General features: G+C 41.2%; 1 protein-coding gene across 7 annotated transcripts; it reads left to right on the plus strand.

Annotated features, from left to right (window-relative positions):
* Nucleotides 1-1,378: 1,378 nt before the first annotated feature.
* Nucleotides 1,379-15,878, plus strand: STX16 (syntaxin 16). Of its 7 annotated transcripts, none has more exons than XR_001874890.1 (10): nt 1,603-1,771; nt 4,093-4,104; nt 5,183-5,290; nt 6,503-6,643; nt 7,159-7,321; nt 8,270-8,361; nt 9,250-9,393; nt 9,956-10,036; nt 11,969-13,225; nt 15,517-15,878. XR_001874890.1 is itself a non-coding variant. In XM_017815316.1 (9 exons), exons 1-9 carry the CDS (start codon nt 1,637-1,639, stop codon nt 12,071-12,073), a joined length of 927 nt encoding a protein of 308 aa, XP_017670805.1. In that variant the 5' UTR covers nt 1,410-1,636; the 3' UTR covers nt 12,074-13,948. The 7 variants fall into 7 exon arrangements, 5 of the variants coding, with proteins under 5 accessions (XP_017670806.1, XP_017670805.1, XP_017670802.1 ...); XR_001874889.1 differs by lacking the exon at nt 15,517-15,878 and having other exon boundaries at nt 11,969-12,165; nt 13,000-13,948; XM_017815316.1 differs by lacking the exon at nt 15,517-15,878 and having other exon boundaries at nt 1,410-1,717; nt 11,969-13,948.
* Nucleotides 15,879-16,408: the final 530 nt, after the last annotated feature.

Here is a 16,408-nt window from a genome sequence, read left to right on the forward strand (position 1 = left end):
ACATGCACCCAAATCTAAAAGATCACGGGAAGACTGTTGACTGCAGAAAAAATTTCTCTTGACCTACAGCCATGGCAGCAGTGCCAAGAGAAGGCAGGAAGGTCATTAGCTGAAACTGTTCTCATGGTATAAAAAATTGTTACAGTAGATTAAAAATTAGCATGAAGAAATGAAGCCCATACATACATTTTTAAAGCCTTTGTCAGGCAGCCAAAATGAAAACAGATTTCACCAGACCACGAAAAATGAAATGCGTGCGTTAGGCCTTGTATGACTGGAGCTTATTTCCTTGCTAAATTCCAAGTTTCAGGTCTCTCCCGCTGAGGCAGAAGGGCTGTTCAAGAAAACCCCCCAAATATCTTATAATAGCAGAGGAATATTTTTTTTTCCTATTTTTCACCATACAAGTTTGCCTGGGCGGTTGGATAAAACGAGATAACATTTCCAGCAAATGTGGTTGTGATTACAGTCACTGTTCCTGCCATATGTGTAAATACTAGTTGGTTTGGGGTTTTTTTGAGGGTTTAATCTCCTGATGACCTGTGGGGAGCAGTTTCCCTGGCCGTGCTGGGCAGTGGCTGCTGGTGTTTCGTTGGGGATTATGCTGGATGTCCCTTGGAGTGCAGGCACCTGGCATAGGATGCACCAGAGGGACCCCAAAACCACCTCGTGTCACGTTTTCCCCGCACTGGGAGCAGTCTGTCCGGCCTGACAGAGCAGCAGGGGAAAATCATTTCAGTCACCTTATTGAAAAGCCTCTTTTGTAAAGTCAAACCCCATACTGTCATTTTAAATAGCTTGTCCATTTTCAAGAAACATGGGCATGGACATTGACCCGGGGATGGAGCCAGGGATGGACACGGGGATGGACACATGGATGGATGAGGTGGTGCTGATGTGGATTTGGATGTTGAAGTGGATATGGGCTTGGATGGACGGATGGATGTGGGGTTGGCAGTTGGGATGGATGTGGGATGGTTGGTTGTGGGCACAGATTGAGGAATGGGTGTGGTGCCATATGTGGGGCTGCATTTGGGGTGCATGTGGGTCTGGAGGTGGGTCTGGAGGTGGGGCCACTTTTGGGGCGGGCTGCGGACCTGGATGTGTGGAGGGATGTGGGGTGGGCGTGGGGCTGCACGTGGGCACGGACTTTTAGCTGGATGGGGAGCTGCATTTAGGGATGGATGGGGGGATAGATGTGGGGATGGGCTCGGAGGTGGATGTTGGGACAGATGCGTGGCTGGATTTGGGGCTGGATGTGAGGATGGACTTAGAGCTGGATTTCGGAACGGATGTGGAGCGTTCGTGCCCCGGACCCATGAGGGCCGGAACGCTGGTGGCGGGGCCGCGGGCGCGGGCGGAGCGGCGCGGGGCGCGCGGGCCGGAAGGCGTTGGGCGCTGCACAACGCGGAAGTGTCGGCGCGGGCCGGGGCGATGGCGGCGCCCGGCGGGGGCCGGGACGGGGACAGGGAGAGGGGGGAACCGGGACCCGGCAGGGCCAGGGCCGGCCCGGGCACGGCCCGCTGAGGGCTCCCGCTACCGGCCCTCCTAGGGGTCTCCGCCCCGGCCCTCTGAGGGGCGGCCGCCGCGCGTGCCGGGCTGTGCTCGGGCCGCGGGCCCGGCGGGCAGGGGGGCCATGGCCACCCGGCGTCTCACGGACGCGTTCTTGTTGTTGCGGAACAACGCGGTGCAGAGCCGGCAGCTGCTGGCCGAGCAAGTGAGTAGTTTCGGCTCCTCCAGCCCTCGGGGGTCACGTAGCATGGCTGCTGCGGTGAGTCTCCTCCCTTCATCCTTCTGTACCTCGCCGGGCAGCCGAGCTGTGCCCTGACCCTCTCCCCTCCTCCGAGCCCTCTCCTCAACCCCCACCGCCCTCCCGCCTCCCTCCCTCCCCGCCCTGTTGATCCCTTTCCCTGCTCCCTCACGGAAAGCGAATAGAAGAGATCTCTCTGTGTGCTGATCTCTGTTCCCTTCGCGAATAACAAATTATTGTTCTAAGAGCTTCGTGTTAGCGTTGACAGGAGGTTTTTGGTCCTCTTTGGTTTTTGATGTCTCTTTACCTCAAAGAAAACCCAAAATCATTTCACAGAGCAGAACTCTTCTATTCACCTCAGTGTGGGCACTGTTAAATACACTTGGTATAGTTTATTCCCATTGCTTAAATTTCTCCATAACTTGCTCTGGTGTTCATTGCCCTTTTTATTTTAATTTTCCCTAAATACAAATAGTACTCAGAGACATCTTTGAGAGAGGAAGTCAGTAGATTTCCCTCATAAAAGTTATGCATTCAGAGGCAGTTTCTGCAGCTTTTTCTAAGTTTTGAACCATGATGGGCTGCCTGGCAGCTCAGCTCTGCTCAGGTTTTCACACTTTCTGTTTAAGCTTATCATTTATTTGTCATAGGCACCAGTAACTATCTGCTGGCAGTCTCATCATTCTAAATTGCTTTATATTAATGCATTTTTATTAGGAAAAGCAGTGCTTCATGTTTCTGTTCATGGTATTTGTTCCTTGTTAACTTTATTACACCTGTGTCTAACCAGCTGTGTATGAAACTGCTTTTGTAGAATAGGAAATGTCAATGATAATTTGTATTACACGTGTGTAACTTGGCTCTGCATTTAGTCCTTGTTAAGGTTTCCTTGCCAATATCAATATCAGTTCTTTAGATGCTTGGGGGTTTTTAAAATATCACCCAGAAAAGGCAGTGATGGTTTAAACTCCCATACAGACAACTGAGCAGTGAAATGCACTTTGCTCAGCAGTGAGTGCAGTATCACTTAAAACATGCATAAAACATTTATTGACAGTGTTTTTCAACATGAATTGAAGATGTTTGCTGGGCTGCTCATTCACACAAAGGTGAACAGGGACTGGAATTTCCCTCTGTGCAGTGGGTGAAGTGAGGCAATGGCTCAATCTGGATCCAGATTGGACATTCAGAGTTCTGTAGTTACCACGAGTGAACTGTTTTAGCAAGAAGTAACACTGTTAGTGTGAGTTACTTGTCTGTCAGGTTTTCAGGTGCCTGTCCCTGTCAACTGCAGGTTTTCCTTTGGGTGGTGCCCCCAGAGCAGAGCTGCTGGTGCCAGCAGGGCAGGGCTGCAAGTTCTCTCTCAAAGTACTTCAGCTCACCTTAGTTCACTCCCCAGGCTTCTCCTCGAGACATCCTTTGCAATGATAACTCTCTGTCCAAAATCACCTTCTGCCCTGGCAGATGCACCCTCGTGAGGACACTCAGCCACTCCTTAAACTCAGATAATCACAGCAGCATTTTAACAGTACAGTCCTGTTTCAAGAGCTTGGGCTGGGATAAGGACCATCAGTTGATGCTGCTTTGTTAAACCACAAGTGTTTGTCCTCATTTTAGATCTGCTTTGTTCATCTGTGAGTGAAATACCCTTTTGCTCACACACACAGTGCAAACACTGATGAACAGAGAAGCTGCAGATTGGTTGGTTTTTATATTTTTTCAGATCCTTGCAGGGTTAATGTTCCCTGAAAGCAGAGCACAACTCCAGTGTGTACAGAAGTGAGCATATGCTGCATTTGCTTTTGCTCTTTGTCTTTTGCTGTCTGTGTTATCCTGTGGTAATTGGGGTGCTTGTTGATAAATATCTTTCAAGAGCTTGTCTGTGCCTCCTCCAATCATAGTCAAACCCTCCAGCTCCCTGTGGATGCTGAATGCTGCAGTCAGTGGCCTTTGCTGTCCTACTTCAGTGTGTTCTATTGCAGTCTCTACCTGACAGTTTAGTATCTAGATATTGACTGTGCAGTTACTTTGGAAAACAAACCAAGCTCTGGACTTGATCTCTTATGTTCTTGCTGTTTACCAAGGAACTGAAATATTTCTTTAAAAAGTTGGTACATCAAGCAAAATGCTGACTTAAAATACAGTATCATGATATATTTATTGATTAGTCGTGTCTTTAAAGGGCTGTTTGTTTGTTCTTGGTAAACCATTGTGCTTTAAACATCAATCAGTATTTTCTCAACTGACCATGCCCTATATCTGTCCTATGTCTCTTTTTTTTCCCTTTTATCTTTTGCTGTCTCTAACTGGATGGGGCTGATGGGATCCACAAATCACTTCAGGAGCTGGATGAGGTATTGTTTTTCACATTTTATTCTGCCATGGTGCATCAAGCCTACATCATTGACCTAAAATGTTCCTTTCCTTATTCTGCTGGTTTACTGAATTTTTTTATATAGGATGAAATGTCTCCATGCACAGTAGAAGGACGAGGCTGCGTAAAGTCAAGCATTTAGTGATGGAGTATTACACTGTGAATAGATAAATGTATAAACTAGTCTGACTTACTGTACATGTGTGGGATAGAATGACTTTGCACAATGAAACCAGTAACTATTTTTCATGCTATGCATGAATTATACAAACTTTATTGATCAGGAATGAGGTCAGGGGTAAAAAACAGCTCTCAAGAAAGCATTACCCAGGAAGGAAGAGACATGGAGTGGAGAACCATGAAGCTTTACAGGCCTGATAAAGGAAAATTAAAAATTTGAGAGAAACTCGGAAGGGAGGTGTTTATATTAAATCTTTCCCTGAGACAAAGCAGTGATTAGTTATGTTTCAAGTGGTATCACTGATGATCATCTCTAGAACTGCCTTGGCTATTTGTGTTTAGCACATTTTCATGTCCACTAAACAAGTAATTTAACCATTTTAGCTGCATGTCAGTTTGCAAGAGTGTTTGTCCTTCAGCTGCCTCTTAGCTGAATGTCTGTCTAAATAACATTGTTTGAGAAAAAGCAGAGGTACTATTTTATTTCTTGCAGTTACAATAAAAATTTTTTCTGAGATTCTCCCAAATGCAGTTTTCAAACTTGCCTGGCCTGATATAAACTGTGCTGGAAAAAGGTACCAACATGAGAGCTACTTGAATTCTTACTGCAATACCATATTTTCTCCTTGAAAATCTCCTAAGAATTTATTTTAAGACTGACTCTCATCTTTCAGCTCCTGTGGGAAGGGGGAGGACATAGGTCACTGGCATATAGGGACAAACCAGGAGATGTGGTGTGTGATCGTAGCTGCGTCACGTGTGAACACATCTTCGAGGTTACTTTTTGTGAGAAGGCACACACGCACTTTTCCTGATGTTCAAGGATCTGGATCTGACTGGAATGAAATTAATTTGCTGTGGTTTTTTCTCCCCTGCAGCTGGCTGATGATCGCATGGCACTGGTGTCGGGAATCAGTTTAGATCCCGAAGCAGCAATTGGGGTCACAAAACGTTTACCTCCCAAATGGGTCGATGGGGCTGATGAGGTAAGTTCTGTGGCAAATCCAACAGTTTGGCTTCTCGTGTAGGGATTTATTGGTGTTGTCAGTTACTTTCTCAATGCTGTCAGTTTTATGACAAAACTGGTATTAGAAGAAAGATTAAAATTAGTGTTTTCTAAGTTGACCGCCTTGTTTAGAGGAAAATATGAGGCAAGCTGTGACTTATTATCTTGAAGGGTATATTGCAAGTGAAATAAATGGAGATTATCCAGGGCCAGGAGTTCTGGAAGACTATGTATCATTAATGGGAGTCCAGTATTAAAAGTACACTGGGACTATTAGGGTAAATGTGCTATAGCTGAGCTTTTAGACTTGAGACACGGAAGGTCCTAAAGCTCTTAGCAAAGCAAAGTTCTTCTCATTTTAAAACTTAGAAGGGAAGGTACTAAAAAATTAGTACTTGCAGTGGAATTTTGGTTTGAACCTATTGAATCCAGTTGAGTAGACCCTAAAATGGTGGAGATGAGCAGGTTTACTGTTTGAAAACAGGAAATATTAGTGTCTTCTAGCAGGAGAATTTTCCTGCCTGTGCACTATGGATGCCTTGCAAGTTATGGAAATATTTGGACATACACAAGGGAATGATTCTGGAGGCATCCAGTTAAAAAACTGTCTCTGTATTTGGAATGTGAAGCTATTCTTGACTTTCAGAAAATCTGTTTTTAAATGTACTCTCAGAACACATATTGCCTCATCAGTTTGTGTGTACACAACCCATTTTGCAGAAAGGTGCTCAGTCTCCTTTTTACTACTATAATAATCACTCTTACATATTTATTTTTAATTACTTGTTTGCAAGCATGTAATTTAACTTCTCCTATTAAGTTCAGGCTATTCAATGTGTGAGAGAGTTGAAGCTGTGGCCTGAATTTTCATTAATATTTTTGGGAGTTGGCTAAATCTTCTTGCTATGATACTATATAATGATAAAAATATTATTCCAACTTAATGAAGCACATTTGAAAACAGCAGTCTTGCCTAAGATTAACAAGAGTAGGTTTAAAAAGGTACCAAACTGAAAGTCTATAAGAGTATTCAGTTGCTTCTTAGTCAGCTTTTTATCTGGTTTATAATGATCTTTGGTCTGCTTTTGATGTTACAGATTTCTGTCAATGATTTTTGTCTAACATTTGTCAGAACCCTTTCCTCTGAAACACGAGTTACTTCCCTTTGTTCCTGTTGGGCTTTCTGTTTTAGATTCAGTATGATATTGCCAGGGTTAAACAGAAGATGAAAGAATTAGCCAGTCTTCACGATAAACATCTGAACAGACCCACGCTGGATGACAGCAGTGAAGAGGAACGGGCAATAGAAATAACAACCCAGGAGATCACACAGGTACAGGCTCATTTCAGCTCTAACTCTCCAGTTTGACATATCTTTAAGCATTAGGACAAGGGATGGTTTGCTTTGAGGAAAGCATTTCATTTGTAATCAGTGTTAGAGTGAGAAGTCCTGGGCTCTGTGCTCAGAACTGCACTCACCGTCTCGGTGAACTTCCCAACGAGTCATTAACCTCCCTGTTCTGTTACTTACTTGTTGGTTTTTCTACTTGGAATAGGATTAATCAGATCAAGTTTACAGATGTCTCAGAGAAATACAGATATCAATTCCAAGGCCAAGCAATTAAAATGAAGCAAATGCCTTTGGTCAGAATTAGTTGTGTTACTCAGCTACCTTGTTAACTTTGTTTGTTCTGTTTCTGTATCTTTTTAAACACTGCACGAGGCAATAAAAATTAATTTTAAAAATCTAGAAATAAAAATATTAGTGTTCAGTTTGGCACTTTTGCAATGTGACAGTTGAAGTGTGAGCTGCTGTCTGTGTTTTTACTAATGGCCTTTTTTTCTCAGTTATTCCACAGATGTCAGAGAGCAGTCCAGGTCTTGCAGAGCAGGTCCCGTAGTTGTACAGAACAAGAAGCACGTGTTCTCAGGAATGTAGTGTCTTCCTTAGCACAGTCCCTTCAGGACCTGTCCACCAACTTTAGGCATGCACAGTCTGACTATCTCAAACGTAAGCATAAGAGATACAGTAATACAGGGGCACCTCCTGTGGTGGTGCCCGTACATCACCACTGATGGAGGTGTGCTTGTTTTCTTGGTTGGGAAAGTTCAAGCATGGAAGGGTTAAATGATGCACACAGGACTAGCTAGAGGGTAGAATTTGAGGGTTTCTGGTTCACCCATGTACAAACTGCTTTATTCTACTTCTCTTTCATATTGCTGAAGGAGAAATGTCATGGTTAAGCATGTCAACCAAAGCAGTGTATTTCACCCATCCATATTTTTAATGCATCTTTGCTTCTCTAATTGTGGTCTGAAATGCTGCTTCTGTGACACTGGTGAAGCAGCCATTGCTCTTCAGCCATGATGCCTGCTGTAGATGGCAGGCTGTGATAGACAAAACTTCAAGAGGTAGTCTGTGATAAATTAAAATTCTGCATCCATAAACAGATTGGAAGTGGAATAGCTTCTGTTTAAAACTCTAAAATTGTGTGCAATTCTATTTTTGGCTAAGTAAGATTATTTTAATCTTGGAAGAAACCCACAAAAACTTGATCTTCAAATTTAACATTGATATTTCTTCCTCCTGTGGTATAAATGGCACAGGTGGAACTGAAGATCACAGTTCAGACAAGGGATGTTCCTAAGAGAATTTGTTATAAAATAGCCTAAAGTGATCACACTTTAAGGCTCTTAACTTACCTAATTTTTTTAACTACGTAGAACAGAACGACTTCAGAATCACTGATTTAATTAATCTTGCAAGTCTGGTTGAATTTGTTGTGCTTTGTTAAACAGGAAGCCTGTGTGACAATTAAAATTTGCATACTATTATTTATGTCATTTATTAGCCAGATTTTCTTTTTTTGTGCATTTCTATCTGGTGCTTCAGACTTTACTCTTACTCTGATCTTACTGTGCATAAATATTGTGCTTAAACATGGCTTGTCTTTCGCAGGCATGAAGAATAGAGAAGAAAGATCCAAACACTTCTTCGACACCTCAGTCCCACTGATGGATGATGGGGAGGATGATACACTTTATGACAGAGTAAGTCCCTTGTCACAGCACCTGTCTGGCCACATGCAAGAGCAATTGTAGAAAACTGTGATTCTGAGTTTGGATGGAAGGTGGCACTCTTTAAAGTGAACTTTAAAGAGTAACTGAAGACCTGGAATATGTCAGATTGCTGAAAAAATGGTGCAGTGACTTGTTTCTGCACAAATAATGTTGTAGAGCTCTATCAGACTTTGTTTGACTTCCTGGAGTTTGGGGATACTGCATTTCTAATCAGTGTGGGAGTTGTTCTGTTGTGTCCTCACTAATAGTGCCACAGAATATTCTTAACTGTTAACATTCAGTTAACATTTAGCTGAAAACTTACTGAAACAGTCAAGGCACCTTTTCAGCTAATCCTGTGTACAAGAGGTTTTTCACTTACCTCAGGGAAGAGTGATGGGGAAAGGACAATGTTCAGTTGTGATTGGCCTTGGGAGACAAAAACAGGAAGGTCTCTATGGTTAATAAAAATAGCAGAATTGCTGCTGTCTTTACACACTGGCATTATGGGAGTTTCTGTCATGCTGATCAGTCAATAGATATTCTGTAACTGCTGAACACTTGCGTGTATTGATTTTCTACAACAACAAAAACATTGGTTTAGGACAGCTCTTATTTTAAAATCAGTTGTTTATGTATTTGGGCAGGATACAAGATATGCATTTTCTCTCCTTCAGCTATAAATAGCTATCCAAGTTATTTTAGAGACCCTGAAAATCTTTTTAAAATGCATTTTTTTCTTAGATTCTTGTCTACTAAGGAAATTCCAAAAGGATTGTTGTGTTATAAGGCCTTGTAATCCCTATAATTATTTCTAGTTAATATAATTATTTCATGCTGTTAATGCCAGTTCAACCCCTAAATCTTTTATGTCCACAGGGTTTTACAGATGACCAGCTGGCGTTGGTGGAGCAGAACACACTAATGGTGGAAGAGCGGGAACGAGAAATCCGTCAGATTGTACAGTCCATCTCTGATCTCAATGAAATATTTAGGGACCTGGGAGCAATGATAGTAGAACAGGTACATGGACATCACGGTGTTAGTAAGAAAGAGGAGATTCCGTGTAGTGTGGAGGCTTCCAGACTCCTCCTGTTTTCATGTGCTGCTCACTTTTCCTAACTTACCTCTTGTCTTCAGGATAAGGTCATCCTTATCTTCAAGATAAGGTTGAAACCTTCCAGAAGTTGAATTAATGGAAATAAATAAATAAGAATTCAAGTGGTTATGTGTGTTAGAGTGGAAAAAAAAATAAAATAAATAGGCCATAGAAAACCAAAGTTCTGATGGTTATTTCTCCCAGAGATTCAGTTCATGTTCAGTGTGTCAGCCAAAAGCACCTGGTCTGGAAGTAAGGTGATAATTAGGGATGTGATGTAAGATGTGGACAGAGCTGCCATTGGGCACTGAGCAAGGAAGTTGTTTAGTGAAGTCCCAAGAAGTTCTTCTGTAAAAGTTCATTGTTTACATAATTCATGAGCTGTTTACTGGGAGTGTTGTTAATTACTCTGCTGTTTATAATAAGATTTGCTTTATGAAGTTCATTTTGCTTCAATTTGCTGCTTGTTTTCTCCTTTTTACTTAGGGAACAGTTCTAGATAGAATTGACTATAATATTGAACAGTCGTGTATGAAAACTGAAGAGGGTCTAAAACAACTACATAAGGTAAGCTGATGGAATCATTAAACTGTTTTGCATATCTAATAATATTTTATAATTTAATAGCTGTTAAGTTATTCAATTTTCAGTTGGACATAGTCCCTTTTAGAAATGATTGCTGTACAGTATAAAATGTCCAACTGTACTGCAGTAGGAGCTTTCCATATAACTTCTGTTAATGTCATGCTTGATGCCCAGTGTTAATTTCTTAAATGACTTTCTGGGCATCCAAGCAATGTGCTTTGATATTTAGACTGCTGACCTGCTGGGACCTATGTGCAATTCCCTCTCTGTTTGGAGAGCCAGGCACTTGGGAAACAGGACTGGTTATTGGGGACCTCACTACAGATTGCAGTTTGAAAACATTGTCTAATCAGCAAGAATAATTATTAATGTTTTCTCTCACCATCTGACACTTTAAACAGTTTTTAGTATGAACACCTGAAAAGTTTTAGTTGGCAGCAGAGCAGAGTTTTGTGGTTATTTTGTTTTGTTGGCTTCTTTGTTCTGTTTTGATTCTATGGTAGGTTCTGATTTGTCAGCTCAGTTCAGTCCTTCCATTGCTGGAAATAAATCCCAAAAGAGAGCTATGCAAAAGCCTCTTAAGTAAAACCTTCTGTTTTGGAAACCTGGACATCTGATTTCTACACACTCAACTTCCTATGGTGGTAGACTTGTAATATATGGACAGCAAAAAATGTGCCATTTGAGGAAAAGCAAAATGAATTGGTTATAGGATTATTCTTGTTATACACAAAAGTAAATTGGAGATCACTGAAACAAGGTGTTGACTGTGGATGAGCAAAGCTTAAAGTAATTGGAAGCAATTTGTACAGATTGAACTGGAAATAAATTAATTAGTTGGAATCGATGTTATTTCTGGTCTAGTGGTGGGTAATGAATTCTCAGCAAGCCCCTGGTTGGATTGCTGGCTGGAGTATGGATTTTTGATCCAATACATACCTGCTTTCAGTACAGCATAAGAATTTTTTCACCTATCATGGTAGACATACAGACAGGTCTGAGGAGGAATATCAGAGGTACCCTGGTGTTTTCAATACTGGTGGTAGCTTTATTCTGATTTAATAGCTATACTGTCAAATTTCTTTTCTGTTTTAATTGGCACAATTATTATAAACTACCAAGACAACAGGAATTGCACTAATTCACTGCAAAAGTCTGGTGATATGAATCACTAATTACCAATTCCTGCTTCACATGAAAATTGGAATCAGTTACTAATGAAGTCAGTAGTCACAGTGGTTGCATGTTACATAGTTTCAGGTCAAAAATTCCTCTTTAGCAGATCTGGTAATTAATTACTTTCCAGAGATTATAAAGGAGAAGAATTAATATTGTTTTCCCTTTAAATTTTGAAGGTTTATTAATTAAATACAATTAAATGCAAGCTTTGTTCCATTTAGCTTCTATTAGCAGACTTTCATTTGGCTTTTGGAGAGTTTTCTCCACATTGTGCCCTTTTAATTCCCCCGGGAAAAAGAGGCAAGGGATGAGAAAATATGGTTAGAAGAAAAAAGGAAAGAAGCAGAAAACTGAGAATCAAAACAAAAAGAAAGCTTTCAGTGCTAATTGAAATTAAATGAAAATGCACAGCTGGGTAAGGTCCAACAAAAATGCCTATTAAAAAAAATGAAGTTTTGTTGTGAATTTTAATGACCTTCAAATATAAAACAGGAATCTTAAAGTGAGTCTGCTCTTTAACACAGGTAAATGTGACTTCAGTGCAGACTTTATTCACTGGAGTCTGTGGTGCAGATCAGAGTTATTTTGTGGGAATTGCTTGCAGTATACATTGTATGGAATGTCAGGTTACCAAAGAACCATCTGGAACACATGTATTTCACTTATACCAAGTAAGAGTCTGTGCCTCAGCTCTGCAGAAATCTAAGTATTAACTCCTCCTTTTCTGTTTTACAGGCAGAGCAATATCAAAAGAAGAACCGGAAGATGCTTGTTATTTTAATTTTGTTTGTTATAGTAATTGTCCTCATTGTTGTTCTTATTGGTGTAAAGTCACACTAGGTTTCGCTTCATTTTCTCATTTTTGGAGTTTCTGTGAACTTTTTTCCCAATGTGAATGGATGGACCTGCACTCCAGAAAGCTGCCTTTGAATGTACGAGCCCTTGTGGTGCAACGTCTGTGCAATGTTTCTGTAGAATTCTTCCAAGTTTGGTGATCTGTGAGGTGTTTGTAAGGATTATGTGGAAAAATTCAGGAAATCTGATGCTCCCCCACAAAAAAAATTGGCGTTCTATGCTGAGGTATTTGGAAAACACAGTATTTAAAAATTATTAAAAATTGACGTTTACCAGTGAGTACAGTAATTAGTGTGTTACTGTGAACAAAAATGTGTTGTCTTCTATATTCTTATGTCATAATTGTGACAGGTTTCAAATTTAAACCATGTTACTGAGTCAATGGGACTAGATATCAAAAATTGATCCAGGTGTAGAATATGTCGAGGCGCAAAATTGTTTGATTTGATCCCCTTTCTTCCACACTCAAAATTCCAAAGAACTGGATAGACAGCTAAACCAGAAAGATTTTAGCAACCAGAACGTAATCCAGCCCCTGTGATCTTAATTTAGATACTGCCCCATTACTAAGAATCAGTGGTACTTAATCTTGTAAATAACAAGATGTAATCACTGGCATAATTTAACATGTTTAGTTAATTAAAAAATTTTCTGAGCTTGAGTAATCATGGGAACGATTTTCCTTACCAGAATGATCATATATCTTTTCATGCATCATTTTTTTTAGTTTAAAGTACAGGCATTACATGAAAGCAGTGGCGAAGTTAAACTGAAAAAAATGGAGTAGAAACCCAAAAAGAGAATCTCTCTGGCCTGCTGTAGTGGGTCTCAGATGTTTCAAACTTTACTTGGTGTATAAGCTCTTTATTTTACAGTGCATTTTGCCCATATGGGTTATGTTTTTTGTGCAGGAAGTGACTTCACTACAGTAGATATTACATCATTTTCCCTGGCAGAAGATTCTCTTTCAAATGTCTGCCTGGAAGAGGACGTGTTTATGGTCTCTAACTGACCATGGGAGGTGTTATGCAAGTGACATGTTCCAAGGCCTTCAGTGGAAAATTTGGGGGTTCTTTTCATTATTTTTTTCAGTGGAAAACTTTGCTGCAGGCCATACAACAGGAATTAGGGCAACATGTAAGTAATAGAATACTCCTGATTTAATTCAGGCCTGAAGTGGTGTGCAATTGTAGTGGCCTTGCCTTAATATTTTTAATATGGCTTTTTTATATTTTTTATTTTTTTCCCAAAGGGACTGTAACTTCCTTCATTTTCTGACAGATAAAAGTGCTCCCCGTACAGTTGCAGAGATGCTCTGCTCCAACCCCTGAATGCAGTTTCATAACACTATTGAAGTTGCATGTGTTGCCTGCCTGGAGTTTCTTTACTAAAGGAGGACTTGAGACGTGGCTTTAAACTGACCATTTTCAGGAACGGACCTGAAATCAAAGACTGCAAAGACATGAAAGCCTTGGCTTTTTGTGGGGCTTCTGAAAAGCTTTGTACCACTCCTGTTACTGCTAGAGAAAGGGGATGTTGGACTACCAAAACTGCCAGTTCAAACGCTTCATTAAATTCACAAAGTAAATTGGTAAAAGGAGGACTGAGGCTTGTGGTTGGGTGTGCAGCTCCCCTGTTCTGGTGATAGATCTTTTCAATGATCGTGAGTAAAACTACTGTCTCCCTCGTGCTGTCTGCATCAGCTGGTGTGAAGCAGCATCTTGCTATAATTTAATATACTGTATTTGCAACTTTTTCTCTAACATGAGATCGTGTTATTTATTTCTGTCTTGACCGGTGCTTTTGACATTTTATCATGGCAAATGAATCCGAAGGAGTAATAAAACACTTCCAACCCAAGTGGGCAATTATTCATTTTTTAAAAAAAATATAAACTGAAACATACTTTCATGATGTTAATGCATTTCTGTTCTTCATAATTAAATGAAAGTGGCTATGACATGAAGTATCTAAAAAAAAAAAAACAACTTTTGTAGCACAATGTAAACTTGCATTGTCAAGAGTTATTTCCCATGTGTTATGGCCATGATATCCTAACTCCACTGAAGTAACTGGCTACCTGTTTTCTATTCAAATTCTGTACAAGGAAATGCATTTTTAATATGTATCAAACAAGAGGTTAAACTCAGATGTCAATTGTCCTGGGTAACTCGAGCTGGAATTTATTGAAGCTGATTGTATAGAGGAGGAAAACCCACACCAGGCTTCTAAATCATTGCAGGTGTGTAACTTATTCTGAGTCAGTCTCAGTAACCATCAGCAGCTAAATCAAACCCTGATGCTGTGCTTTGTGGGACTCTCTCCATGTGGCCTCCTAAAGAAGGGGTGGTGTCTGTGCCTTTGGGCAGTGAGAGCCCAAAAATCCACAGCAGCTACTGCTCAGGTGTTCCAAGAGCAGGAGCTGCCTGAACTGTGCTTCTGTCCAGCCCTCTGTGTGTCCAGTCCTCTGGACCAGACAAAGCTGGTGCCCTCTCTCCTGCAGGTTGTGGCCTCCTCGTAGTTGTTGGATTCTTCTCAGCTTGTATGGAAGCTCTGATTCCTTACAAAGGAACAGAAGAGCAGTGCTGGAGCATCTCCCAAGAATCTGTGGCTCCTCACCTGGAGGGAATGGCCTATAAAGCCATTGGCTTGTACAGAATTTCTCCATTAAAATGCACGTAAGCATGCAAAAAATGAGCTGCTACTTGTTAACAGAAATCAGTTGGAGTCATATGTGGGAAGGACAGCATTAAAAGCACTGTAATAGCAAATTTATTTCTGCTGCAGGTTTTCTCTAGAAATTGAAAAGTAAAACGGAAGAATTGGTTTTTTGCTTGGTGATTTTTGGAATGTGCTAAAAATTTGAATAACTGTAATTGGTGAGGTGTTTACTGAGATTGCCTGGATTGTATTGATTTAAGGTTTGCTTTTATGAACTACTTAAAAGTCTTAACTCCTTTGCTTAAATCTTTGGAAAGTTTGCTTTTGGTACAGCATTGCAAAATGTAAGTTCATGAATAGGTGTCAGTGAAACCAATTTTGTTGGGAAAAAAATATGTTTACTATAAAATAACCCCCAAACCCAACAGCCTTCTTGAATAAAAGCCATTAAAATAGGGAATTCATTATAATTTTGCATATTAATTATGATGGATTATGTAAGATGATGTTTTAGTGGCTTGATTCCACAAGTACTTGTAGAGGATCAATAATTGGAAGACAGGTCCTGGCTGCAGCTTCTGCCATGGCCCATGCAAATAGAAATGTTTACAGCTGCTGCTGGTGGGACATTCACAGGGAATTTCTGTAGGTAGGATTGATTTCCTCAGTCTATTCCCTTCACGAGAACACTCCTCTGCTGTCCTTAACTGACAAAAGAAGGATTCTGGGCTAGGTGAGTGTTTCCTACTATTTTGCTTGCCTTTCAGACACTGGATTCGGGGAATGTGCTGTATTTGTACTCTGACAGTAGCAGGAACACTCAATGACTAGGAGTTTACTGCCTGGCAGAATCCTTGGAATGCCTCAATCCTGAATTGCTGTGTGTACTGTCATTCCTATCTCCCACACTGTCCAAATGTATCGGGATAACAGTGAACCCCTGAACAGTGCGTGTTCTGTGGCTTGGTAAAGACTCGTTAAAGTTGGAGCTTGTTTATTGAGTTACCGTCCCATCTGTGAGGATGCACGACCGACCTCTGCAACAGATGTTCCTGCAACTTTTATTCGGAGCAATTTTAAATGCATCAGGCAATAAAGTTTCCATAATGTCACTTCAGATGCCGAGTAAGACCTTGCTGTATGGAAGTTTTTTTCCTGGAATTCAGCCTAGGTTTTGTTGGGTTTTGTTTTCTGTTTTGTTTGGGTGTTTGGGTTTTTTCCCCTCTTTTTAGATGTATTTCTATTACATGCATCAGGTTTCTCTTTTCCTCCCTTTCTGTTACTCGGACCTTCCCGGCTTTCCTGGATGCAGATCAACGAGTATCAGGTTCCCCAGGGAAGTGGTCACGGCATCGAAGTTCAGGGAGCGCTTGGACGACGCTCTCAGGCACAGGGTGGGATTGTTGGGGTGTCCGTGCAGGGCCAGCAGCTGGACGGGATGAACCCGGTGGGTTCCTATGATAACTGCCTACTGACCAAACATTAACAGGACGCGCTTGGCAAATATAAAAAAAAAAAAATGGAATAAAACCCGTATTACGTTTAAACCCAACCATTTCAGCTGACTACAGGCACGGTCCGTGCCCGCTGCCGTGCCCGCTGTCCCGGGGCCGTGTCCCGGCGCTCCCGTGACCCGGCGCGTCCCCGCCCCGCGGAGCC

The sequence above is a fragment of the Lepidothrix coronata genome, unplaced genomic scaffold (genome assembly GCF_001604755.1).
Source record: "Lepidothrix coronata isolate B3197 unplaced genomic scaffold, Lepidothrix_coronata-1.0 Scaffold49, whole genome shotgun sequence".
In the NCBI taxonomy this organism is placed as follows: Eukaryota; Metazoa; Chordata; class Aves; order Passeriformes; family Pipridae; genus Lepidothrix; species Lepidothrix coronata.